This window comes from Drosophila persimilis, unplaced genomic scaffold (genome assembly GCF_003286085.1).
Source record: "Drosophila persimilis strain 14011-0111.01,24,50 unplaced genomic scaffold, DperRS2 tig00000977-arrow-arrow-pilon, whole genome shotgun sequence".
Lineage (NCBI taxonomy): Eukaryota > Metazoa > Arthropoda > Insecta > Diptera > Drosophilidae > Drosophila > Drosophila persimilis.
In genome coordinates this window covers 189,974-215,029 of record NW_020825387.1, presented here as the reverse complement: position 1 = coordinate 215,029, position 25,056 = coordinate 189,974, and the positions used below count along the sequence as shown (strand labels likewise).

General features: G+C 48.0%; 10 protein-coding genes across 10 annotated transcripts in view; 4 read left to right on the top strand and 6 right to left on the bottom strand.

The window, feature by feature from the left end:
- Positions 1–19,492, bottom strand: part of LOC6601033 — a 30,345-nt gene extending 10,853 nt beyond the window's left edge. Inside the window, exons 1-2 of the mRNA XM_026993940.1 lie at positions 19,098–19,492; positions 18,783–19,040 (exon numbers count right to left, since the gene is read on the bottom strand). Of these exons, the coding sequence (XP_026849741.1) occupies positions 18,783–19,040; positions 19,098–19,477 (638 nt within the window). The 5' untranslated portion in view covers positions 19,478–19,492. The remainder of the gene's footprint in view (positions 1–18,782; positions 19,041–19,097) is intronic.
- On the bottom strand, positions 2,236–2,735 carry LOC6601031 (lysozyme A/C). The gene has a single exon (XM_002026083.2). The coding sequence runs from the start codon at positions 2,721–2,723 to the stop codon at positions 2,301–2,303; it is 423 nt and encodes a 140-aa protein (XP_002026119.1). The 5' UTR covers positions 2,724–2,735; the 3' UTR covers positions 2,236–2,300.
- On the bottom strand, positions 4,166–4,646 carry LOC6601061 (lysozyme D). Its single transcript, XM_002026080.2, has one exon. It carries the CDS (start codon positions 4,629–4,631, stop codon positions 4,209–4,211), a length of 423 nt encoding a protein of 140 aa, XP_002026116.1. The 5' UTR covers positions 4,632–4,646; the 3' UTR covers positions 4,166–4,208.
- Positions 6,644–7,118, top strand: LOC113566796 (lysozyme D-like). The gene has a single exon (XM_026993946.1). It carries the CDS (start codon positions 6,670–6,672, stop codon positions 7,090–7,092), a length of 423 nt encoding a protein of 140 aa, XP_026849747.1. The 5' UTR covers positions 6,644–6,669; the 3' UTR covers positions 7,093–7,118.
- Positions 7,988–8,468, bottom strand: LOC6601030 (lysozyme D). The gene has a single exon (XM_002026082.2). It carries the CDS (start codon positions 8,451–8,453, stop codon positions 8,031–8,033), a length of 423 nt encoding a protein of 140 aa, XP_002026118.2. The 5' UTR covers positions 8,454–8,468; the 3' UTR covers positions 7,988–8,030.
- On the bottom strand, positions 12,028–12,501 carry LOC6601062 (lysozyme A/C). Its single transcript, XM_002026081.2, has one exon. It carries the CDS (start codon positions 12,487–12,489, stop codon positions 12,067–12,069), a length of 423 nt encoding a protein of 140 aa, XP_002026117.2. The 5' UTR covers positions 12,490–12,501; the 3' UTR covers positions 12,028–12,066.
- Positions 15,064–15,563, bottom strand: LOC113566795 (lysozyme D-like). Its single transcript, XM_026993945.1, has one exon. The coding sequence runs from the start codon at positions 15,527–15,529 to the stop codon at positions 15,107–15,109; it is 423 nt and encodes a 140-aa protein (XP_026849746.1). The 5' UTR covers positions 15,530–15,563; the 3' UTR covers positions 15,064–15,106.
- On the top strand, positions 16,213–16,693 carry LOC6604616 (lysozyme D). Its single transcript, XM_002029464.2, has one exon. It carries the CDS (start codon positions 16,228–16,230, stop codon positions 16,648–16,650), a length of 423 nt encoding a protein of 140 aa, XP_002029500.2. The 5' UTR covers positions 16,213–16,227; the 3' UTR covers positions 16,651–16,693.
- On the top strand, positions 18,049–18,526 carry LOC6601060 (lysozyme A/C). The gene has a single exon (XM_002026079.2). The coding sequence runs from the start codon at positions 18,061–18,063 to the stop codon at positions 18,481–18,483; it is 423 nt and encodes a 140-aa protein (XP_002026115.1). The 5' UTR covers positions 18,049–18,060; the 3' UTR covers positions 18,484–18,526.
- Positions 19,493–20,949: 1,457 nt separating the features above from the next.
- LOC6601058 (ester hydrolase C11orf54 homolog) lies at positions 20,950–22,506 on the top strand. The gene is made up of 2 exons (XM_026993941.1): positions 20,950–21,188; positions 21,516–22,506. The coding sequence occupies exons 1-2, from the start codon at positions 21,092–21,094 to the stop codon at positions 22,397–22,399; spliced, it is 981 nt and encodes a 326-aa protein (XP_026849742.1). The 5' UTR covers positions 20,950–21,091; the 3' UTR covers positions 22,400–22,506.
- The last annotated feature ends 2,550 nt before the right edge of the window (positions 22,507–25,056 follow it).

Sequence of the window (25,056 nt, the reverse complement as noted above, 5' to 3'; positions counted from 1 at the left end):
CACTGGGGATTTGCTTGCTACAGATTGAGCACTGGAGGGCCCCGGGGTTATATTTCAAGAGAGAAATATAGCCACAGCTCCAGCAGCTGTCAAATATAATAATTAAGGTTTAAGGTTGTTGAAACAATATCACAGCGCGGGGTCTCTGGTCTGCTCTGGCCTGCTCTGGCCTGGCCTGGCCTGGTCTCTGGAGCTTGCCATTTGACACAGTTGCGTTTTTGGTGGCTTTTTTGGAGGAGGGGAGCAAGGGGAGGAGTGACGAGGGACGAGGAAGAAATGTCTATAATTTGTGAGTCGAATTTGTGGGGCAGAGTGGTACTGGTACTGGCATTCGGGTAATTGATGCCGAAAGAAAAGGCCAAGCCACGGGTGGCTCTGTGTCATGGCCGCTGAAGATCATGTCAATGTAACCGGGTGGAAAAAGCAGTAATACAATATTCATTCCCTGGGGATTGTAATGCCTGAGCATCAGGGACAACAGAATAACAAAGACAGAGACAAAGACAGAGACTCACCCACCGCGTAACCAGATCCTTCAGCGGAGATCTTTCTCCGCAGAACTTTCGTAGCGGATCCACTCAAGCGACCCCTCCACACGCCGCTGATTCTGGAACCATACTGCCGTTCAGACTTTGACTTTTCATTCGAGGGTTTAGACAACCGACCCTCCCGTCTGCGGTGGAACGCGTGTCTATTGATAAAAGTAAACCCCCTTTCGCTATCAGCTATCACACCTATGCGATTCGTTCAATTTGTGTGTGGCATCAGATCAGATCAGCCCCGTTCCGTGTGTGTCCGTGTCCGTGTGCATATTCCAAGTGGAAAAGAACCAGAAAATACTCGAAAGATTCGCTTCGAGGAGTGGCTCGCTTCGTTTTTTTTGTGATAATTTAATTATGCGACCCCTTAATCTGGAATCTAAATCACAAGAATAGCTAGAACCGATTAATGTGGCAAATGAATGGAGAGGCACTTGCTGCGAGTCATTCTTTTTTTGTTCTTCCAGAACTTTTCTTGAGTTTTCGATCTGCCAATCTGTTTCCCTTAGGATCGTTTCCTGCTAATCGTTTCTCTTACGAAATAGAGATCGTGTCATGTGATGTGATGTCTGAGGAACTTCCACCTAACAAAACATCAGATCTATCGCTTCAGAACCTTTTCTTGGGCTCTCCATTCTGCAGTAACCTCTTTCCCATCCGACCAGCCAACCATCAGCCTATTCCCTCCTCCAGCTGCCTGTCATCTACTCCTCCTCCTTGGAAACCAATTAGATCTGCCACAAACCAAGTGTAAACCCGAACCTATGGCCCCTCATTCTGTACCTCTCATTGCGGTAAGTGTGGTTCCAACGCTGCATTGTTACGACCACGACTACGAGTACGAGTACAAGTATCTCTGGACCATCATAACTTTACGGTAGAGCGACTTCCACTGCCATCATTCCATTTCCATCCAATTGTCTTTGGGTCTGACCCACGCAATGTCGCAGCCAGAGGGCGCCGAACCCCAACCCCGACGCCCGAAGACAATTACTTATGCATTTCCACTTGTGGTGCTGTAGTTGGTGCTGGAGCTGGAGCTGGAGCTTGAGCTGGAGTTGTGCTAATGTCTTCAGATTATAGGAAACACTCGAGAGGGGCATCAGGCAGGCACTTTGGTTGGACACAGGCAGGGGTCTTCGTCTACCATCTCCTCTTTCCTCTTTCCTCTATCCCTGGAATGGTGTAATTTTCCGGTCTTTGGTTTCCTGCTTTGTTTTAGGCCTCCCCCCCTGCCCCACGTTCTCGATCTCTCTCTCCCCAGCCGATCGATGCGTGCCTCCCGAAGAGGGTCTTGCGTTTCCACTTCCTTTGAACAGAGCTCCACAGTTCCCGTTCCCGTTGCCTTTGCCGTTCTAAGATGTGGAGCTGGAGCCCACTTTATGTACATTTATCACCAGCCTGAGCGACGGCGGCGGTCACTTGTGTAATTTATTGCCCCCCGCCCTGCCGATGGCCGCCACATTAAGAATTCATTGACCGGTCCAACGTCAACGAACGGCCCATGGGCCAGGCCATGCCACGCCATGCTATGCCAAGTCTCGAACGACTAGAAGGGAAGCTGCGATCGATTCTTTCTTGGCCTTTCTTTCTTCTCATTTCTCCCATTTCTTCCATTTAGAAAGTGTCTGCAGACAGACGGACACTGGGAGCAGGCGAGCACACGCTCGGAGCCACACAACAGCCAGAACAAACATCAGTTTACAATCATAGTTTATTGAATGGGAATGCAACAGACCGGCAGGGGAAACAGACTGCTTCTTAGAAGCACTCATCGATGGACGGCAGCCATCCGCTGCAGTAGTGCCAGGTGGACCAGGCGGACCATCCCTGCTGGGAGAGGACCTTCTGGGCGCAACGCACGGAGTGCTCGATGTTGTCGGTCAACAGGGCATTGCAGCTCAGGCCGCACTCGTTGTAGGAGAAGCGACCGGTGGGGGGAGCGCACCAGTAGTAGTCGTTGATCTGGAAGATGCCGTAGTCGTTGGAGCCGTTGTAGTTCTCGGGTCCGACCACTCCGGTGCGGTAGGAGCTCTCGTGCTCGGCAATGCAGGTCCACTTGTCCAGCTGATCGCGGGGGACGCCCAGGTCGGACATCTCGCGGGCCAGGGAGCAACGGTCCATGGTGCGACCAAAAGCGGGAGCGGCCAGAGCCAGGGCAACCAGAACGATGAAAGCCTTCATGTTGAGAATTTACAGAAGAAACTGATGTCGAATGGCACGAAGGTTTGCGCTTTTATAGGGCGAAATATCTCCCTGAAGTGTTATCTGAAGTAGTTCCTTCGATAGGCAGGAGGGCCTATCTGTAAGTGTGTATGTGAATCTCAGAGAAAAATCCCCCGAAAACTTTGAAGCCGCTCTTGATTAGTGACTAGTGAGTGATTGCTGAAGATAAAGTATAGTATTGTGGCAGACAGCACGTGTGTAATGGGATACAGTAGTACTAATCAATCTCTCTTGGTTGAAGTGCTTTTAGATATTCGTGGTATGTATATTTCTTATTTCATTCATCGATCATTTGGTTGCAGTCTTTTTTTTAGTTTTATTTTTTGGAAGACTGAAGACTCTTCAGAAATGAGCCTTGGATTTCAGGCTGTTCTTCTGTTCGGAATGGATCTAGTCATGCAGCTGTCATTTACAGATCTCTTGGCCCTCGTAAATATCGAATAAAAAGATCCTTGAACAGCAGTCCTACTCTGAAACTGTTGCTCTGTTTGATTTCGAATCAAAAACTTTTTTGAGAGGAGAATTAAGGTTTTCCATTTGGCTTCCTCTCGCCAGACATAGGGAAGCAGAATAAAATTCTCTTTGATTTAAATATGAATGTACTTGAAATATTCTAAATATTTAAATTTATGAAAATATTTAATTTAAATAGATTTGAATCAAAGATTTTCGTATGGATGTGAAAATGTAAGTGAAAAACTTTTTCTATTTACAATTTGCACACTCGAAGCAGATCTATTGGCATACATTGTTAAATCTACATTTAAGTATTCGAATTATTATATTACAGTGCCTTTTTCCTCTGGGTGCAATGACGGTCCCCGTCAATGCTCCCAATCGACAAATAATACCATTTCGTGTCCACAATGTGGACATTTTCAAGGAGGCCTTTAGCTTTGAGCAATTTCTATAATCGATTTGACATTTTTTCACGGGCATAATCTTGTCTGCGATCCAAGACGGAAGTTGCTTTGAGTTTTTATGAATTTAAATGAATTCTGCGCTGACAAAAGCCAAAGCCACCCGTCCAACTGGTGATCAGGCCTCGAACACCAGCCCCCCCCCCCCCCCCCACCGCTCGATGGAATTATAATGAATATGTCTTTGGATCTGGGTTGGGCAATTACTTAACTTTGACCCCCGCTGTCATTTGTCCGTCAGACGAAGCATCGATGTCACTTTCTATTGGAGAAAACCCAAATTAGATTTATTTATGCTTTTCTTTTGGCAAAAGTTTCTAGTTTGGCCCCCATGAATATGCATCGTTCTATACGTATTCATGTGATTAGAAAGTGAAACCATCAACCCCATCAATATGAATCAAGAGGAACAGCCATCGGATTCAGAGACTCCAAAGAGAAACTTCTACTATTCAAAAGTGTCACAGAATTCAACAGATACTCGTTTTATGCAATCATTTTATTCAGGGGTCGGAATCAGAGCTTAGAAGCAGTCGTTGATGGAGGGCAGGGAGCCGTCGCAGTACTTCCAGGTGGACCAGGCGGACCATCCCTGCTGGGAGAGGACCTTCTGGGCGCAACGCACGGAGTTGGTGATGTCGTCGGTCAACAGGTTGTTGCAGCTCAGGCCGCACTCGTTGTAGGAGAAGCGACCGCTGGGGGGAGCGCACCAGTAGTAGTCGTTGATCTGGAAGATGCCGTAGTCGTTGGAGCCGTTGTAGTTCTCGGGTCCGACCACTCCGGTGCGGTAGGAGCTCTCGTGCTCGGCAATGCAGGTCCAGCGGGCCAGCTGATCGCGGGGGACGCCCAGGTCGGACATCTCGCGGGCCAGGGAGCAACGGTCCATGGTGCGACCGAAAGCGGGAGCGGCCAGAGCCAGGGCAACCAGAACGATGAAAGCCTTCATTTTGTTTTGTTGGTTCGGAATACGGTAGTAAACTGATGATGAGGTCCTCGCAATTGGCGTTTTTATAGCACTTTTCCCAGGGCTGTCGCCTTATCTAGCCACTCGAGGAGGAGGGCCGTGACGGTAGGGCGATAAGGCACATAGGGGCTGCCGTCAATTGGTCTGCGGCTGCGATATGGCCGTTGCCGAAACGCGATTGATCAATCAGTTTTAATCTGAAATGTTTGTTTACAAATATCGAACCACTGACGTTGGCCGTTCGGTAATTGGCTTCGATCGCATCTCCGATTCGAGAACCGTTTGAAAGTAGAAGAACTTTTCTTGGCCATTATTCTAACAGTGGTTTGCTTTTTCCGAAAGTTCGAACGATAATTAGTGGATTCTTGAGGGGGAAATGATGCTTTGCCTAATTGGCCTGGGCCTCCAAGGGGACACCACTTTGAGAGCGACCCCATGCCTCATGCCTCATGCATAGGCAATGAGGTCTGGTCTGGTCTGGTCTGCTCTTGTGTGTTGGTCTATTGGAGATTCTCTTCTTTTCTTGGAGAATCAACTGTTAGATGACACACTTTTGGGGATGACTGTGAAGTCGGTGGAGTGGAGTCGTCGATAAATCAGCGAAACAAAAAGTAAAAGTGAGAAACATTCTTTCTTCGCCTTCAAAAGAATCGGCCACTCATTGGCGATGAGAAGGCTCTCCTCGAATGTTCACAAATTATCATTAATATCGTGAATTCATCTTTAATTCATGGGGGGCTCAAAGAGGGTCACGCTTCAAAGGCCTCAACTTGAAACTTGAAAACAACTTTGTCTAATAGCTATTCCATCTTTCATCAGGCGTCTTCCATCTCCCATCTCCCATCGCACCCATCTCCCCATCTCCAGTCTCCAATCTTCATCTCTCGACTGCTTTTACAGTAGCCTTTTGTCATTTGTCTTTGCTGTTAACCGCACGCCACATGCGAAAGGTTAACAACTTTCTTGGCAGAGTCGTAGTCGTAGTGTCGTAGTGTCGTAGTGTCGTAGTCGGGGAGATACATATAGATACATCCCAAAAAGAAGCACTCCGCCTCACCTGTGTGGAAATCTGTGGTCGAATCCCTCCTCGGGGTCTTTTCGAATGGCGGGTCAGGCCGCATGCCTCAGGCCTCAGGCCCCAGGAATACCGCTACCCAGCAATGCACAGTCCCGTCCCGTCCCGTCCGTCTGTTCGTCTGAACGCCTCCTCAAAAGTCTTACACTCGAATGGGGTTAATGTAACAACAGCTGAGGCTCTCTGTCGTTTGCATACTTGTGGTTGTATCGTTAGTCAGAGTCAGAGTTACAGCTGGAGTTGGCGTTAGAGTCTACCTCCTCCGCCCAATCCATCCATTGGGAAAGCAATGTGCAGCACAGCTCTTGGCTCTTCGCTCTTGCCTCTTGGCGCTTTGTGATGATGTTCATGTTGATGTTGATGTGGAAGTTGATGATGTGTGGTAGCCTTGGGGGCTCGTTGTCGAGTCAGTGGTTTTACGATCGAACGCATGCCCGTTACAAGCCATAGCCCAAACAGAGGAGTTCTTCTTCCACCAAAGGTCTCACTCAAGTACTCAAAAGTGGAGCCCCAGTTGGACCTAAAGTCGGAAGCAGAGCTGCGCCGCTCGTGTACTCCGTGCCACATCTGCCCACTGCAGAGGCAGTAATTGCCCAGCGGAGACGGAGGGGATGCTAACAAGGTTAATGGCTTGAAGAGCAAACGTTTAACTTAACAAAAAATTAATACCTTGTGCCCCAAAAACCCCCGACAAAGATGAGGCTAATCTTGGCCCCTGATGCTTTTTCTTTAGCTGTCGCGACATTTGGAGGATCGCACGATTAAGGGCCCCACTTGAGTGGCGATAGTGTGATTAATTTTACTAGACGCCTCTTTAGCTTCAAGTTCCGATAGGACCACACTCGAGATAGTACTCCACAAATGGCGCAAATCGAGATAATTGCGGACTATAAAAGCACACGCCACTCTCCATTTCGACATCAGTTTCCAATAATTGAAATCATCATGAAGGCTTTCATCGTTCTGGTTGCCCTGGCTCTGGCCGCTCCCGCTTTCGGTCGCACCATGGACCGTTGCTCCCTGGCCCGCGAGATGTCCGACCTGGGCGTTCCCCGCGATCAGCTGGCCCGCTGGACCTGCATTGCCGAGCACGAGTCCTCCTACCGCACCGGAGTGGTCGGACCCGAGAACTACAACGGCTCCAACGACTACGGCATCTTCCAGATCAACGACTACTACTGGTGCGCTCCCCCCAGCGGTCGCTTCTCCTACAACGAGTGCGGCCTGAGCTGCAACAACCTGTTGACCGACGACATCACCAACTCCGTGCGTTGCGCCCAGAAGGTCCTCTCCCAGCAGGGATGGTCCGCCTGGTCCACCTGGAAGTACTGCGACGGCTCCCTGCCCTCCATCAACGACTGCTTCTAAGCTCTGGCTTTTGATTCGAAATAAATACAATGTTTGACAGATTATTTGCGTTGTTTTGTGGCCACACTTTCTCCCACCATGCCATCGAAATCTCTCGATTACAGTGAAAATAATAACAACCCTGGGCACTGAGATTCCAATCGACTAATAATCGCACATCGTGTGCACAATTTCGGGGAGGCCCTGGGCGCCGAATCCCATTTTGTATAATCGATTTGACATTATTTTGTCTTTAGAGGAGGCTTGGACGTCGGACATCGGACGTTTGACGGTGTCTTGCGGCTGATTCAAGACGGATGTTTTCATAATTCGCTTGACGTTTTTTATGTTTCTTATTTTATTTATTTAAATATAGACTCATTGACGAGTTCTGCGCTCAAGAGGCACCTGTTTGACTGGTTGAGGCCTCCGTTTCGACCAGGTCCCAGCCTCAATGGATGCTCAATGGAGTTATAATGAATATGTCTTTGGGTTTGGGTTTGGATTTGGGTTTGGGTTTGCGTTTGGTGGTTACCATTTGGCGTTTAACCCGCGCTGTCACTTGTGGCTTTAACTCGTGGGGCGGCCTTACTTTCTATCGGAGAAAAGACGCAGAAAGGCAGCCGAATTCATTTGACGGGTGTTTTGTCTTGCAAAAGTTTCTAAATTCGCGCTTCGCATATTTATGGCCATAAGATAGGGCGACAGTATCTATTAGATTAGCGAATCCATATTCTATTCATTGGATTAGAAAGTGATTTGGCCAGAGAAAAGGCTCGCCACCAAACGAATCAATCCAATCAATCAATAATTGCAGCCACAGAAAAAGAGAAATTTCTCTGAAGATTCAGGAGTAGCAATGGAGGAGACATCACGCGTTCGCCGAACGGAAGAGCAAAGATTCAAGGAATACATATTCGTTTTATGCAATCATTTTATTCAGGGGTCGAAATCAGAGCTTAGAAGCAGTCGTTGATGGAGGGCAGGGAGCCGTCGCAGTACTTCCAGGTGGACCAGGCGGACCATCCCTGCTGGGAGAGGACCTTCTGGGCGCAACGCACGGAGTTGGTGATGTCGTCGGTCAACAGGTTGTTGCAGCTCAGGCCGCACTCGTTGTAGGAGAAGCGACCGCTGGGGGGAGCGCACCAGTAGTAGTCGTTGATCTGGAAGATGCCGTAGTCGTTGGAGCCGTTGTAGTTCTCGGGTCCGACCACTCCGGTGCGGTAGGAGGACTCGTGCTCGGCAATGCAGGTCCAGCGGGCCAGCTGATCGCGGGGAACGCCCAGGTCGGACATCTCGCGGGCCAGGGAGCAACGGTCCATGGTGCGACCGAAAGCGGGAGCGGCCAGAGCCAGGGCAACCAGAACGATGAAAGCCTTCATGATGATTTCAATTATTGGAAACTGATGTCGAATGGTGGCGGGGATCGAGCTTTTATAGCCGGAGGGCCGGAGTACTATCTGCCCGAGCCCGAGGAGTGTTATCTTTGAGTAGTTCCGTGGATATCTGATGGGCATATGGCATTATGCGGCGGGGTAATCTTGACTCTTCGCAAAAGATTCGAGTGTGCAAATCGGACCATATTGATAATTTCATTGATAATTTCGATAATATGAATGGCGGAGTGGGAGCTTTACCGAAATTCGATTGTGAATCCCCTGGCGGTGGATCTGACGCAGGTCCGCCGCCACTCCGCATTCACCTGTTCTGAATGTGGATGCAAATGTCTCCAATGTTGGGGTTGACTGTTTGTCCGAGCAATTGGCCTCTGATCTCTCAATTTGGGAGTCTCTGGGAGTCTTTGTGTGCCGCCGGTCCCCTTTTCGTGGCCCATTGGCTTCAATTAGTCTTGGCGGCTAACAAAAGCCCACTGCTCATGGCCCAATGCCCAATGCCTATTTACTGCCTGCTGTTTATTGCCCAAGTGCAATGGTTGTTGGCTGCTGTCTGCTGGCTGTTGGTTACTCAATCCCGCCGATCACCGATTGTTGCTCCATTTGTCAGGGGTCTGTCAAGGTGTCCAACATCTGGTTGTCCCATGATGGCTGTGCCTCTAATGTGGCATGTGGCATTTGGCCCTGCTCTGCTGCTGCAGTTGCCAGAAGGAAGACAAAGGCCCGACACAGAATGGCCAAAGTTGACCACAAAATCGCGTGAATAAAGAAAGATTTCTTTTTCTTGTTTTTGGTTTTGGGCAGCACCGAAAGTAAATTGGCCATTCGCTGGGTTGCGTGTGCCGCCCCACCTAGCAGCAGGCGGCATGCCCCACACAACACCCCACACCACACCACACCACATCACATCACACTCTTTGGGGCATGGCCAATGCATAAGCTGTTTAACAATTGTTAAATCAGACCGGAACAGATTTTTCTGTAGCCCGTCCACTGGCAGTACGAACACTCGCGTTTTTGGCCTGTGTCTGGGTCTGTCTGGGTCTGTGACTGTAATTGTACCCTTTCCCACGAGGTACTATGATTACGGGCAGGTGTTTGCCAGGGCAGAGGAAGAAGGAAGTACTATATGCTTGATGTTCTCTTATTTCGTTGCAGTATATATACATATTGGATGTATCCACATACTCTTATAGTGACCACTGGAAGGCATTCTTGAACGCAAACTCTGGGTAAGTTATCTTTGATTCTGCATACGAGTATGTAGCGATGAAACCTTAGAAAACGCATTATGATATTATCTTTCAATTCTGATGACAGCTTCTGAACGAATGATCGTTCTCTAAGGGTATCCCAAGGCCTCCAAATATCCCCCTGAAAGCCACCTTTCTTTCTTTCTTGTTTATTTATAGGCATATTTAGTAGGTATCTTCGCTTTTTGCCCTCTTTCTTGATGTTTGTCTTCTGCTGTGGCTGTTTCTTCCACGTTTGTCTTTGGCTTTGTCTCTCTGTCGGATGGTGGATGGACAAAGTGGCATTGTTAGTCGGATTGTGGATTGGGGACTGGGGATTGGGGGCTGCTGCCTCGTCGAAGTCCATCGCAGTCTCGTGCCGCTGCCAATTCAATTTTCACTTCAATTTTCCATGGGGCCACAGAGGAATGTAATTTGTTTTCATGCTTTTATAACGAACACGCAGTCATAACGCCTTTATTTTATGGCCCGTTTTTTTTTTATTTTTTATTTTAGCCATTGTCTGTTTTGCGTTCTTTTTTAGCCCGAATTTTTGTGGAGAGTTTCTTTCTTTCTGGCCAGTGGCCAGTGGCCAGTGGGCGTCACAGTTCAATGTCAGTGCTACCCGTACTACCGTACTCCCACACGATCCCCGCGTACCGAGGGATTTACAGATTTACATATCTTGATTTTGGGCACTAGCCTAAAAGAAAGTCGGGGGCCCATTAGCATATGCTGCATAGGTTTCGGGCACCAGCAGGGGCAGGGGTACATGTATTGTATATGTATGTGGCATATGTGGCATGTGGGATCCAATCTGCTGACCAAGTGGAAGAAGCCTTGGGCTGCTGGATCTGACTCTGACCCTCTGACTTAGATCGGGAACTAGTTTTCCCAGAGAGAGAGAGAGAGGGAGATAGAGATAACTCTTACCTATTTTGCCTATGCGGCGTCGGCTTTTGCTTCCGTGGTTACTGGTTCTTCTGCGGCTGCTTTAGCTGGTGCGTCTGTCCGAAATCCAATTGGGATCAAGTGCAGAGCAGTGCGATCGGGAGCGAGAGAGGAGGAGCAGGAGGAGGAGGAGGAGGAGGAGGAGGAGGAGTACGGAGCCAGGAGTACTGACACGAATCCAAATTGGGGCACTGCTGCTCGCTGCAGAGCAGAACGTTCTTAGATTCTACGAGGTACACACACACTCCTCATATTTGTCGGATTGGGGCACAGTTGGAGCTGACTTTCATGCTGCACTTTGCGTCGTCATCGAACAAGAAACGTAAATTGAGAAGATTAGCAGCACAAGAGGAGAAGAGGCCGCTGAAGAGGCACTGCCACTGGCCGGTGCTGATGTTGCTGCTGTTGTGGCTATTACTCGTGGAGTATTATTGTGGATGCTGCAATAGGCCACCAGAGGAAAGATGCAGGAGGGGCATGCAGCATGGGGCATGGGGCCAGTTCTAGCCGAGAGTCGTGTACTCGTTTTACCGTTAGAATGCAATCTGCGCGCGCGCACTGTGGCACTCGCGATGCTGTTAGCCAGCGGTGGAGAGCGGTCCGAGTGCGGGTCCAAACGGGGAGGCACTAGCACTTCTATCCAATCAAACTTGTTTCTCCTCTCAAGAGAATACACAATAAGAAAATATATATCGCGTAATCGTCTGTGACACGTAACCAGAGGTGCTGGAGAGGCGGAATAGTGTGGAGGAGGATCGGCAAAAGACGGAGATTGACAGTATCCCTTTTCGGATCGGATTGGATCGCACAGTTCGTTGAGCTTCGCTTCCGCACTAAAACCACTAACGAGTGAACTTTGCTAGACCTCAAGAACAGCTAACAAAGCCATCGTTCATCGTTCATCGTTCTATCGTTCGATCGTTTGCCGTTCGACTTAATTGGTAACCAAAACCGCGCTTCGTTCGCTTCCGCTATCTGCGATCTGCACACAACACGTCCGAAGAGAAGAGAAGTCACGCACCGACTGATCGAGAGCCGGGCTTTCAGCTCCACCGAGCCACGATCCCCGCTTTGGGCCAAGATCGAGAGCCGAGCCGAGCCGAACCGAGTCGAAGACGGAGCTTCAACCGAAGTTGCATTCAGCCCAAGAGCGATTTCTCTCTCGCTCTCTCTCTCTTTCTCTTCATATAAGACTTTGGTTATAAGAAACAGTAGCAATGGAACCACTCCGACCTGGTGAAGACTGTCAAGCGCCTTAGGGCATCTCCAAACACCCAACCACCAGCCGTGATTAGGTGGAAGAATGTGGAAACGAGTCCCGAACCACCAGAAAGAGATCACTTTTTGATAATCAAAGTGTCTCTACCAGGAACCCAATGTTTTATGCAATTCTTTTATTATGGGGTCAATATCAGAGCTTAGAAGCACTCATCGATGGACGGCAGCCATCCGCTGCAGTAGTGCCAGGTGGACCAGGCGGACCATCCCTGCTGGGAGAGGACCTTCTGGGCGCAACGCACGGAGTGCTCGATGTTGTCGGTCAACAGGGCATTGCAGCTCAGGCCGCACTCGTTGTAGGAGAAGCGACCGGTGGGGGGAGCGCACCAGTAGTAGTCGTTGATCTGGAAGATGCCGTAGTCGTTGGAGCCGTTGTAGTTCTCGGGTCCGACCACTCCGGTGCGGTAGGAGCTCTCGTGCTCGGCAATGCAGGTCCACTTGTCCAGCTGATCGCGGGGGACGCCCAGGTCGGACATCTCGCGGGCCAAGGAGCAACGGTCCATGGTGCGACCAAAAGCTGGAGCGGCCAGAGCCAGAGCAACCAGAACGATGAAAGCCTTCATGTTGAGAATTTACAGAAGAAACTGATGTCGAATGGCACGAAGGTTTGCGCTTTTATAGGGCGAAATATCTCCCTGAAGTATTATCTGAAGTAGTTCCTTCGATAGGCAGGAGGGCCTATCTGTAAGTGTGTATGTGAATCTCAGAGAAAAATCCCCCGAAAACTTTGAAGCCGCTCTTGATTAGTGACTAGTGAGTGATTGCTGAAGATAAAGTATAGTATTGTGGCAGACAGCACGTATGTAATGGGATACAGTAGTACTAATCAATCTCTCTGTCTACAGTGTTTTCAGATAAGCGTCGTATATTTCCTTTTTCATTAATTGATCATTTGGTCGCAATCTTTAACTATTGAGATTTTTAAAAGAGTGCAGCCTTCTCATAATTAACAAATGATCCTTGGGTTTCCGGCTGTCCTTTTGTACGTTTAATGGATCCACAGATAGAAAGATTGCTCTGCTAGGGTGACTTTTCCTTGATTTTAAAGGGAACTTTTGAATAATCCCACTAATCTTAAGATTATGAGAAGACGATTATTGATACAGCCATAGAAATAAGCCCTAAAAACGTAATATTGACACTTGGATTGAAAAATCCGAATAGATTTCCAGCTCTTTCGCTTGACATTAATATAAAAATATTTCATTTAAATTAAATATTTTCTTATTGAGGTTAAATATATTTCCTTAAAATTCTATGTTATATGTTATATTTATTTTAAAATTGCTTGCACTTACAACCCAAATATGGTCATCTCAGCAAAATTATCCACTATGCCGAAAAACATTAAAAATCAGTAAAAGCTGATTTCCATATACCTTTGTCCCGATATTGGTTTCTAAGTTTATTTAAACTTAACTACTTTAACCAATTTATAAATAATTTCGTTAATTTTTATGTGAAAACCTATTAAATTAAGCAAAAGTTCACCTTTCGGCATATTTTGTAAATATTTCTATAGTCATATTTTTCTTTACTATTATCTCCTATAAAAAAGGTGATCCTGGACACAAGTGTTTCCCCGAAGTCTCGATAGCATATGGAACCATCTGAAAGAAATCCCAGATGTGCACAGATGTGCTCATCCAATTCGCAGAGTTTTCCCATTTTGTACCCCAACCTCGAAAACCACTCCTGTTTTGGCTTTTATCTTTAAAACCATACAGAATTCGATTGTTGGCATTTTATTTGGTAAATATAAGGCTAACCTTCTTGAGTTTTCTAACCTAATCCACCGTGGTTTTTAAAGTGGTTTGCAGACGGATGTAGTTTTTACGGACTTCAGCAAGGCATTCGATTCTGTGAACCATTTTGTCCTATCTCTGTAACCGTACTCAACGTGTTTTGTTGTCTAATGTGTTGTCGAATATTGTTAATGTTACTTCAGGAGTGCCACATGAAAATCATCTGGGCCCGCTTCTGTTTATTTTATTTGTGAATGACCTTCCTCAAGTTATAACTCTACCTCACTAATGTATGCTGATGATGTCGAAATCTGTCTGCCTTACTCTGATTGGTATTAGCACACACGCCTTCAACTGGATCTAAGTGAACTACATTTGTGGTGTTCAACTAATCTTTCTTTTTCTCAACCTTTCTAAACGCAAACTTATGACATTTTACCGTCGCGCTCCACATTTTTTCTCATATGTTCTAGGAAATCATTTCCTCGAGCGAATTTCGAGTTCAAATGACCTCGGAGTCCTTTTTGATCATAAGATGCAACAGTAAATAAAGCTAAGGGTGTTTAAGCGTTCATAAAGCGTTGGTCCAAGGAGTTTGACGACCTGAACGTTACGAAACAACTGTATATCTCATTAGTACGTCCTATATTGGAGTATTGCCTTTGTGTGTGGAGCCCGCAGTATAAAGAGCAGCAGGTTGTTATTGAATCCGTGCAAAAGAAATTTTTAATTTTTGCCCTTCGTAACTCTAACTGGGACTCGGGTAGAATCTTGCCACCCTACCGGTCTAGGCTAAATCTTATTGACCTGCCGTCGTTGCACCATCGCAGAATATGCAATGCAAGCTCCTTCTCGGGATTGTTGACTCCCAAACTCTGTTGGGTCAGATTGTCTTGGCCGTCCCATCGAGACCTACCCGTCCTTTTTGGCCAATCCGCCAACCCATATGTATGTCAAATTATGCCGAACATGAACCTTTTAGGGTTATATGCCATAATTATAACTCCTTCTGTCATTCCTTATCCCCTGAACTGTCCCTTAGACTAATTGCATGCAATATCACTTAAATTTAACTATCTTTTAACTTCTCTTTTTTCCTCCTTTTGTAATTAAGTACCATTATTAACAGTTAATTGTTAATTTAATAAATAAATAAAAAATTATTGTTTTTTTTAAGTTGGACATTTTCATTTTTCTTTTTAATATTTTGTCCTGCGAAACGTCAGTATGGAAATGCCCATATTTAATTTCAATATTGATGTGTTTTTTCACTTTGCTGAGTGTATTTCGCTGAGTGTATTATGCAGCGAAAGAACAGACATCAAATTCAGAAATTACACTGAAAAGCTACGACTGTTTACAGATTCTAAAATATTACGGAAGCAACAGATATTCGTTTTTTGCAATCATTTTATTCAGGGGTCGAAATCAGAGCTTAGAAGCAGTCGTTGATGGAGGGCAGGGAGCCGTCGCAGTACTTCCAGGTGGACCAGGCGGACCATCCCTGCTGGGAGAGGACCTTCTGGGCGCAACGCACGGAGTTGGTGATGTCGTCGGTCAACAGGTTGTTGCAGCTCAGGCCGCACTCGTTGTAGGAGAAGCGACCGCTGGGGGGAGCGCACCAGTAGTAGTCGTTGATCTGGAAGATGCCGTAGTCGTTGGAGCCGTTGTAGTTCTCGGGTCCGACCACTCCGGTGCGGTAGGAGGACTCGTGCTCGGCAATGCAGGTCCAGCGGGCCAGCTGATCGCGGGGGACGCCCAGGTCGGACATCTCGCGGGCCAGGGAGCAACGGTCCATGGTGCGACCGAAAGCGGGAGCGGCCAGAGCCAGGGCAACCAGAACGATGAAAGCCTTCATGATGATTTCAATTATTGGAAACTGATGTCGAATGGTGGCGGAGATCGGGCTTTTATAGCCGGAGAATCGTTGATTAAGGAGTTATCTCGAGCACTTTCGCTGATACGCAGCGTACGTGCCCTTCGTCAACAAATCAAGAAATATAATAATGCGCTATCTTTACTGATATGGTTAGTGTATGAGTCCTCCCAACTGATTGCTCCCAATGAGCCAAGGCTCAGAAGCATCCCATTTCAAGAAGATCGCAAGACCGGCGTTATAAAATATATATTTCATGACTTTATCGACTTCCAAAGCGTCGACTACTTTAGGGTTGAGGAGCATCCTATTTTAAGAAGATCCGCTGATAGGATCATAAGGAAAACCCCCGAGTAGTCGAGCATTGCAAGAAATTGGCATACTGCGTATATATGTACGTATGTACGAGTATTGCATTACTTAACAATTTCCATAGCGTTGTTTACTTTATTGTTGAGATACGGGCTTCTTAGCCATCAATTGGCAGGGCTTATATTGTTAACCCTATCAGTATTAATTAAAAGATGGCGATAGTCAATTTCTCGACTTGTTGACCAAGGGAACGAGTGCCGCGTATCAGCGAAAGTTCTCGAGATAACTCCTTTATCAGCGCGGTGTTAACCTATAAAAGCTCGATCCCCGCCACCATTCGACATCAGTTTCCAATAATTGAAATCATCATGAAGGCTTTCATCGTTCTGGTTGCCCTGGCTCTGGCCGCTCCCGCTTTCGGTCGCACCATGGACCGTTGCTCCCTGGCCCGCGAGATGTCCGACCTGGGCGTCCCCCGCGATCAGCTGGCCCGCTGGACCTGCATTGCCGAGCACGAGTCCTCCTACCGCACCGGAGTGGTCGGACCCGAGAACTACAACGGCTCCAACGACTACGGCATCTTCCAGATCAACGACTACTACTGGTGCGCTCCCCCCAGCGGTCGCTTCTCCTACAACGAGTGCGGCCTGAGCTGCAACAACCTGTTGACCGACGACATCACCAACTCCGTGCGTTGCGCCCAGAAGGTCCTCTCCCAGCAGGGATGGTCCGCCTGGTCCACCTGGAAGTACTGCGACGGCTCCCTGCCCTCCATCAACGACTGCTTCTAAGCTCTGATTTCGACCCCTGAATAAAATGATTGCAAAAAACGAATATCTGTTGCTTCCGTAATATTTTAGAATCTGTAAACAGTCGTAGCTTTTCAGTGGAATTTCTGAATTTTATGTCTGTTCCTTTCGCTGCATAATACACTCAGCAAAGTGAAAAAACAAATCAATATTTAAATTAAATATGGGCACTTCCGTACTGGCGTTTCGTAGTACAAAATATTAAAAAGTAGAATGAAAATGTGCAATTTAAAAAAAAAAATAATTATTTTTTAGTGGCATAGTAATTGGGTAGCCTTATATTTACAAAATAAAATGCCAACAATCGAATTCTGTATGGTTTTAAAGATATAAGCCAAAACAGGAGTGGTTTTCATGGTTGGGGTTCAAAATGGGAAAACTCTGCGAATTGGATGAGCACATCTGGAATTTCTTTCAGATGGTTCATATGCTATCGAGACTTCGGGGAAACACTTGTGTCCAGGATCACCTTTTTTATAGGAGATAATAGTAAAGAAAAATATGACTATAGAAATATTTACAAAATATGCCGAAAGGTGATCTTTTGCTTAATTTAATAGGTTTTCACATACAAATTAACGAAATTATTTATAAATTGGTTAAAGTAGTTAAGTTTAAATAAACTTAGAAACCAATATCGGGACAAAGGTATATGGAAATCAGCTTTTACTGATTTTTAATGTTTTTCGGCATAGTGGATCATTTTGCTGAGATGCCCATATTTGGGTTGTAAGTGCAAGCAATTTTAAAATAAATATAACATATAACATAGAATTTTAAGGAAATATATTTAACCTCAATAAGAAAATATTTAATTTAAATGAAATATTTTTATATTAATGTCAAGCGAAAGGGCTGGAAATCTATTCGGATAATCGTCTTCTCATAATCTTAAGATTTGTGGGATTATTCAAAAGTTCCCTTTAGCAGAGTCCGTAGCAGAGCAATCTTTCTATCTGTGGATCCATTCAACGTAACAGAAGGACAGCCGGAAACCCAAGGATCATTTGTTAATTATGAGAAGGCTGCACTCTTTTAAAAGTCTTAATAGTTAAAGACCTAATGATCAATGAATGAAAAAGGAAATATACGACGCTTATCTGTAAACACTGTAGACAGAGAGATTAATTAGTACTACTGTATCCCACTACACACGTGCTGTCTGCCACAATACTATACTTTATCTTCAGCAATCACTCACTAGTCACTAATCAATAGAAGATTCAAAGTTTTCGGGGGGATTTTTCTTTTCACTTCACAGACACACTTACAGATAGGCCCTCCTGCCTATCGAAGGAACTACTTCAGATAATACTTCAGGGAGATAGTTCGCCCTATAAAAGCGCAAACCTTCGTGCCATTCGACATCAGTTTCTTCTGTAAATTCTCAACATGAAGGCTTTCATCGTTCTGGTTGCTCTGGCTCTGGCCGCTCCCGCTTTTGGTCGCACCATGGACCGTTGCTCCTTGGCCCGCGAGATGTCCGACCTGGGCGTCCCCCGCGATCAGCTGGACAAGTGGACCTGCATTGCCGAGCACGAGAGCTCCTACCGCACCGGAGTGGTCGGACCCGAGAACTACAACGGCTCCAACGACTACGGCATCTTCCAGATCAACGACTACTACTGGTGCGCTCCCCCCACCGGTCGCTTCTCCTACAACGAGTGCGGCCTGAGCTGCAATGCCCTGTTGACCGACAACATCGAGCACTCCGTGCGTTGCGCCCAGAAGGTCCTCTCCCAGCAGGGATGGTCCGCCTGGTCCACCTGGCACTACTGCAGCGGATGGCTGCCATCCATCGATGAGTGCTTCTAAGCTCTGATTTCGACCCCTGAATAAAACAATGGCATAAAATGAATATGTATTCCGTGTTTTTTCTCTCTGTAGGGGTCGGGGATGTCCACAAATGACATTTCTGCATTATATTTACATGCCATTCTTGGTTTTGCTGCACCACATTTATCTACCTTACAACTACATGTTTTCGTGGCGCCACCTGACGACTTACCTGACACCTACACAAATGTTTCAGCCGAAAAGTATGCAATTTTTTAATCCCATTCCCAGAAGCTGGCTGCTATGGGGTGGATGGGTGGAAGAGAAGTTGCGCTTACCTTTCTTCGGCCAGCGACTTTCCCTCCTCGTACATGGAGTCCAGGGAATAGTCATCCGCTATGGAGCTGTAGACATTCGTCTGTGTCCCCGCTGTCTCCTCGTCGCAGTAGCTGCAGCTGCAGCACGAGTACTGAGAGCAGTATGAGGAGGCATCCATGTCGGTGATGCCAATGGAGCATTCCTCGTCCATCGGCCGTTGCTGGGCCTCCATCGGAATGGTCTCCCCCTTCTGGGGGGAACTACTGCGGGGTGAACGACTGGAAAAAGTCGGAAGATTAGGTAAACCTCAGAGAACGGAGCAAATCGAGTGTTACCTCTTGGTGCGTGTGTCCATTGTGTCCATGACCACGTTCCAGGTGCGGTGAATCAAGTAGAGCAGAAACAGCACCCTCGACGTCTCCCCATTGTGCGGTGGCGCGGCATTAGATGCATTGGGCCCCCCAGCGCCACCGCCCAGGCAGCTGCTGGACCCAAGCCTTGGTTCTTGTGGAGTCTGGCCGTGCCCGTGCTCGTGGTCGTGGTCGTGATGTGGGTGGCGTGCGGGAAGGGTCTTGGAGCGGTACTCGCTCTGGAGGCAGTACTCCCTCTTGTGCTGCTGGTATCGTCTGCGTGTGTTAAACCTAGAAGGCACCTCGTCTACACCTCCAGCTCCCACTCCAGCTCCAGCTCCAGTCGCTGCGATGCGGTTGCCCATTACGACGACGACGCTGATCGGCGCCTGTCAGGCATTGCCTAATGTGACATGGACAAACAAGCACACAACATATGTTAGAGCATGGGGCAGAGCAGATGATGTCTGCTTGGATCGCTGTTTGACTCGCATCCAAGAGTATTAGCGCTGACACAATTCCTAACCAGTTTGGGTTCCAGTTCCTCCGCCATCCCATCCTATCGTCTGGGCGATTGCCAAGCGAAAAAAAGTGAAGTGCCCGATGGAATTGGGTCAGCGGCGAGTTCTCGATGGATGGAAACGAGGTCGCCGAGAACAAATGCCTGTAGATGGTCAGACCGTGGTCGGGGCTCCTACTCATGCCTGGTCCTCACGAGCAACTTGTAATTATGATAAACTATCTATCCATTGGCGAAATGATGGATTGCGTGGACCAGGTCTGGCCAGAACCTGAAGAGCTCTCCAGCTGGACAGCATGATTGCTACTCCGGCGGGGCGTGGAGTCTAGGCTGTGAGTGACACTCTTGATGGCTTAAATCTATAGCGGCTCCTCATCCAGGCCACGCATTCGGCACACTCATTAGGGAGGCCATTCATCAAATTAGCACCCTTGGCCGATTTGTCTGTCCCGGCACTTGCGGCTTGACCCGATCCACACCCAGAATGCGACCACATTAGAGTCTCCACTTGGGAGCAGCACTGGGGAGGAACCGCAGTCACTGGCTTATCTGCAAACGTAGCTAAACGTGACCGCTAAATGACAGAACACGACAAAACACGATTACAGAGCAGAGCAGAGCAGAACAGAGCCAGAAGCAGAAGCAGAACCAGAACCAGAACCACGGGCGCTATCAGTGGAGGGTCGCCACCTACCACAGTGAAAGGTGCTCCGCAGGGATGGATCGTAGAAACATTTACTGCAAGCAATCTCCGAATCTCGGACATCAATTAGTCGAAAATAGATCTGAGATTATGTATAAGTTATAGATCAACTTGGCAGAACAACTTTCATGCTGTCAACGAATATGGAAATTGGAGCCGTTAATGGGAACACACCAAATGGGAACCAGTTTTCGGAGGGCCCCACGGCCAGGGCCCTGGAGAGGAGAACCTTTTGTGCAGTGAAAGTGATGATAAAGAAGTGGAAAGTTTTGTCGAGGCCCTCCATTGGAAAAGTTGGTAGGGTAGGTTCTGTCCGTTTTATTTCGTTACGTTTCGGTCGTTAAACGAGGGTGCCACTGTACTTAAAAGTTGCACCATAAAAAATACCACCAAGACATGCGGCTTGAGCGTGAGTGCGGAAGAGTGGAAGAACTCGACATCTCGACACTAATTAAACTAAATTAAACCAAGAGTTTATCTTATCACACAGCAGTCACCCTGTATCTGTATGGGCAGCAATGTTAACTATAGGACGAACCGCACACCGGCCAGTGCACGGCACTCAACCCCAACCACAGCCCAAGCACTGAAATGCGAAGCGGCGTCGGTGTGCGCCTCACAGTCGCGTTTCCAACGATCTACAGAGCGGTACACTCCAGTGGAGAGACCCAGAGCAACAGAGCTAGAAAGGAATACGAATACGATACGAATACTCGTAACTAGGACACACCTTGGGGCATCAGCATCAGCATCATTATGAGCCAGAAACAAACACAGAACCAGCTGGAGACAGATCAACTGCTCTTCGAGGAGAAGCCGCTCCACGTGCCCCCATTGCCGGAGCTGCAGAATGGTGAGCGACGGGGAGCGGGGAGATCAGATCTTAAAGATAAAGATACTACGTGCCTCCGCCCGATGCCATGTGCAAATGACCTTCAGAACTGTGTCGAACTTTCCATAGCCGGTTTTCTTTAGAGTTTTTTTTTTGTTTTCGGTTTTCTGTTCTGTTTTTCTTCTTTGTTTTCGTCGCGACGCCTCTAAACTGACAAAACATATGACTGGGCGGAGAGCTTTCGGGCAGCTTTTGCACGCCAAAAGCCGTTTGTGTTTAGATGGAGGGCGGAGATAAAGCTTTTGGTTCAATAGGTGTCTTTCTCTCTCTCTCTTTTTCGTTTCGCAGTCATACAGGGTGCCTTGAGGGGAAACTTCGCCCAGGTGGAGGTGAGTGTGGGTGCCTGCCCCGACCTGAAGGCGCCACGATTCGGATTGGTTGAGAGCGGACTGGGGGGCAGACCCACGCTTCTGGAGGCGGGTGGCCCACCCTTCCTGCTTCCCAACGTCCGCCGGGAAAAGCTGTACAACATCAAGGAGATCACGCGGAAGATCCAGGGACCCGGTAAGGTCTTCGCTGTGGGCGCCGGCGCAGGACCCTGGCCCATCCGCAGCTCCAACTGCGAGGGCATCTTCAATTTGTCGGTGAGCGAGGGGGACGAGCTGACGAACGGCAGCTACACGGCCACTGTGCGGGGAGAGCAGGAGGCGTGTGTGCTGGAAAAGATCCCCCACACGGAGCCCCGCTGTGCGCTGCTGCTGAACCTCTTCCTCAGCCAGGGAGCACCTGGACAGGTGCTGAAGATCAGCGCCAAGCAGCGCACCGGCGAACAGAATTTCATCGAGTGCATCCGCAAGGGGCTGGAGGATCACTACGGCGATCGCGTGGTGGGCCTGGGCGGCATCTTCCTGATCAAGAAGGGCGCCGTCCACCAGCACGTGATGCGAGACTTCAGCTCGACGCCCATCCACACCGACGAGGAGGTCAACGAGTGGCTTAAGTTCTACGATATGCCCGCCCAACTCAATGCCGTGGGCACCCTGGTGACCAAGGAGCACGACCTCGACCTACGCCTCCAGCACTTCCACTCGTTCTCCTTCAGCAACTGGGGCGGCCACTACCACTACGACACCACCCCCGACATCGTGGAGTACGAGGCATATCTGAATGTCGCCGAGCGGGTGGTGAGGGTGGACAAGCCCCTGTCCACCCACAAAGTGGGAAGAGATTAGATATAATCTGATCTTCTCGCTATCTATATAAATATCCGACTTTTCCATTGCCTAATCCGTCATAAATAAATACTCGTATGAAGAAGATAGGAGGAGCATATTCCAAAGGTTCCAAATCTCTTTCGGAAGATACATTATCTGGAGTACACTGCGTGTGGCCATGTGTATGTAGCGTGGTTCGGGTGGCAGACCGCTAGTCGCCCAGAAACCAATAACCAAAACAGAGACTGAGACTGAGGATTAGAGTTATCTCTGGCCCACTGTCTTCACCTGCCGACTGCCAAATCGATCATAAATATTAATGAGCGGAGGCCAAAAATAAACGCGAGTCTTAGAAGTTGGTTTCGGTTTCCGTCTGCGATCTCTCGAATGGCCCTGTGGCACGATGGTTGCCCATCATTTGTGGAGCTGGCCGCAGGGTCCGACGGCTTTATGTAATTGCCAAAAATTAGAGCCGCAGCAGCAGCAAGCAGCTTTCTGTGCCATGCAAATCGATGGGCAAATGATCTCGATGAGTGCTCGAACGAGATCTTCTAGGCCGGAATGCCTGCTGGTGGCTGGTGGATGGTGGATGGTGGGGTTCTGGTTCTGGGTCTGGGTCTGGGGCTGCGGCTTCATGCCTGGCCTAATGAGAGACTCCACACGGCACACGGCAGGCAGACAGAGAGCTAAGCAGGCCGTAAATAATGCCCCGAACATGCAGCAATCTGTGTTTTTCTTTTTGCACCGCTGGCCATTAATTATTTAATAACTTTGATTCATGCAGAGCTCCGACTGCGACTGCGATTGCGATTGCAATTGCAATAGTCCTAGTGCGAGTCCATTAAAACGTTTTATGGTTTGCCTCAGAGAAGAAACCATTTCGAAAAACAGAAACAGAAACAGAAACTGGAATCCCCCGCCCGATTGTTGTGACAGTTACAAATCGCAGTTGATCGGCGCATCGATCATGGCCGAAAGACTTACCCGTACTGGGGAGTCGCGCAGGGAGGGAGAGACTCTCCCAGAAATGGAGCTGGGATCGCGGCTGCTGCTTCTATTCTTCTTCTGGCGATGTCTGCACCTCTTAACGGGTCTCTAATATTTGCATTTAAATATTTATTATTCGGATTCTGGTAACCTTCTTTGAAACTCGCACACAATCAAAAAAACATACAGCGATCTAGCGAAGATCGACGATCGACGATCGACGGACGGTCGTTCAGGCGATTGATCCAATTTAATCTTCCAGCGAGCGCGGAGAGAAATGCAAATGCGATTTCTTCGTCGCACGAAAAAGAAAATCTCTTTTTGTTATTGTTACCGTTGTGGTTGTGGTTGTGGCTCTGGCTCTTGTAACCGTTTTTGTGGGTCTGGCATACACTCGTATTTATTCATATTTTAAACACACCATTAGCACTTTTTATTAACTGCCTTTTGCTTTGATTGACTCGACTCGATCCGAATACGACTACGACTACGACTTGGGGCTTAGGCTTAGACTGGGTCTCGATCTCGATCTGGGTCTGGGTGTGGGTCTGGCTTGTACAACGACTTTGGCGCGTCTGCTCGGCTGAAACGCGAGTTGCAGACTGAATGAAGTCTGCGATCAGATGGCACGGCTACCGCCGCTGGTTGGAGTCGCTTTTCATATGGGTCTCCAGGCGCGTAGCCAGCGAACTTGTTTCGGGGGGAGAGCCGGCTCCAACGACAGTCTATTCTGGTACATTGTATTAATGCTGATTCTGGCCGTTTCTTATCGGGAGCTCGGTGAATGCTTAATAGAGAGTTATCCCCGCCCCTCCCCGCCTGGCCATATCATTTGACAACTCATTTTCCCCACCAATTTATGCACTGTCCCACCACTGTCGGATCAAGTTTGGCTGCTCTGCTTTACAAGAGTTTTTAAATTGAAATTGTCGTATAATCTCTAATGGGCCGTATTTGTTGATAGCCAGTGAAGTGAAGTGGCCAAGAGACCGGGCCGACAAGTGCATAAACATGCCGCAGAGGTTTTCCCAACCCCGAAACCTGTTCCAAAACAAAGTCGCTGCCAAGGCTGCCGCTGCTGCTGCATCCATTATCCATTTCCATTAGGAGCGACACAACGCAGCAACGTCGCTCCTGTTCGAGCCCAAAGGCAGGCCAAGCTTTCAGGCCCCCCTAAAAACCGTTCAATGAACCCCGCCTCCAAAGAAAGTAACTGGCTCGCGAGGCTGTCTTCATAAAAATTGCATAATGATTGATGCCGCGGGGGGTTGGCTTGGCCCAGCCTGGCCTGGCTCTTGTCTTGTCTTGTCTTATATCGCACATTATAATTACACTCCAATTTGTTCTCCTATACTTGGGCGTTTCCATTAATGAATGATTGTGTTCCTCTTTGCAGGTTATCATAGAGAACAAAAACCTTTTCTCTGGCCAAGATGCCAACATGCGGCGGCTTGAGGAGTAGTCTTGGGATCTTCCTACGTAAAGGAACCTCGAAGAAAGCAGTTTTAAGATACTAGAACAAGGGTATCGGTCACGAAAAGGCGTGGAACATCGCCTGCATGGTCCAGAATGTACTAAGTGCATTCATAGATTGCCTCTCCTGCCATTTTATTATCTGTAATTCCATTTCAGTGTCAATAGAACAGAGCTGGATGACAATCTAAAATATGAAAAATGTATATTGCAAG

Excerpts from the sequence above, each read along its gene's own strand:
- LOC6604616 (XM_002029464.2), top strand. The coding sequence starts at position 16,228 with ATGAAGGCTTTCATCGTTCTGGTTGCCCTGGCTCTGGCCGCTCCCGCT.
- LOC6601031 (XM_002026083.2), bottom strand. The coding sequence starts at position 2,723 with ATGAAGGCTTTCATCGTTCTGGTTGCCCTGGCTCTGGCCGCTCCCGCT.
- LOC6601058 (XM_026993941.1), top strand. The coding sequence starts at position 21,092 with ATGAGCCAGAAACAAACACAGAACCAGCTGGAGACAGATCAACTGCTC. Across the intron at positions 21,189-21,515 it reads ATTGCCGGAGCTGCAGAATG|TCATACAGGGTGCCTTGAGG; the intron begins GTGAGCGACGGG and ends TTCGTTTCGCAG.
- LOC6601030 (XM_002026082.2), bottom strand. The coding sequence starts at position 8,453 with ATGAAGGCTTTCATCGTTCTGGTTGCCCTGGCTCTGGCCGCTCCCGCT.
- LOC6601062 (XM_002026081.2), bottom strand. The coding sequence starts at position 12,489 with ATGAAGGCTTTCATCGTTCTGGTTGCTCTGGCTCTGGCCGCTCCAGCT.
- LOC113566795 (XM_026993945.1), bottom strand. The coding sequence starts at position 15,529 with ATGAAGGCTTTCATCGTTCTGGTTGCCCTGGCTCTGGCCGCTCCCGCT.
- LOC6601061 (XM_002026080.2), bottom strand. The coding sequence starts at position 4,631 with ATGAAGGCTTTCATCGTTCTGGTTGCCCTGGCTCTGGCCGCTCCCGCT.
- LOC113566796 (XM_026993946.1), top strand. The coding sequence starts at position 6,670 with ATGAAGGCTTTCATCGTTCTGGTTGCCCTGGCTCTGGCCGCTCCCGCT.
- LOC6601060 (XM_002026079.2), top strand. The coding sequence starts at position 18,061 with ATGAAGGCTTTCATCGTTCTGGTTGCTCTGGCTCTGGCCGCTCCCGCT.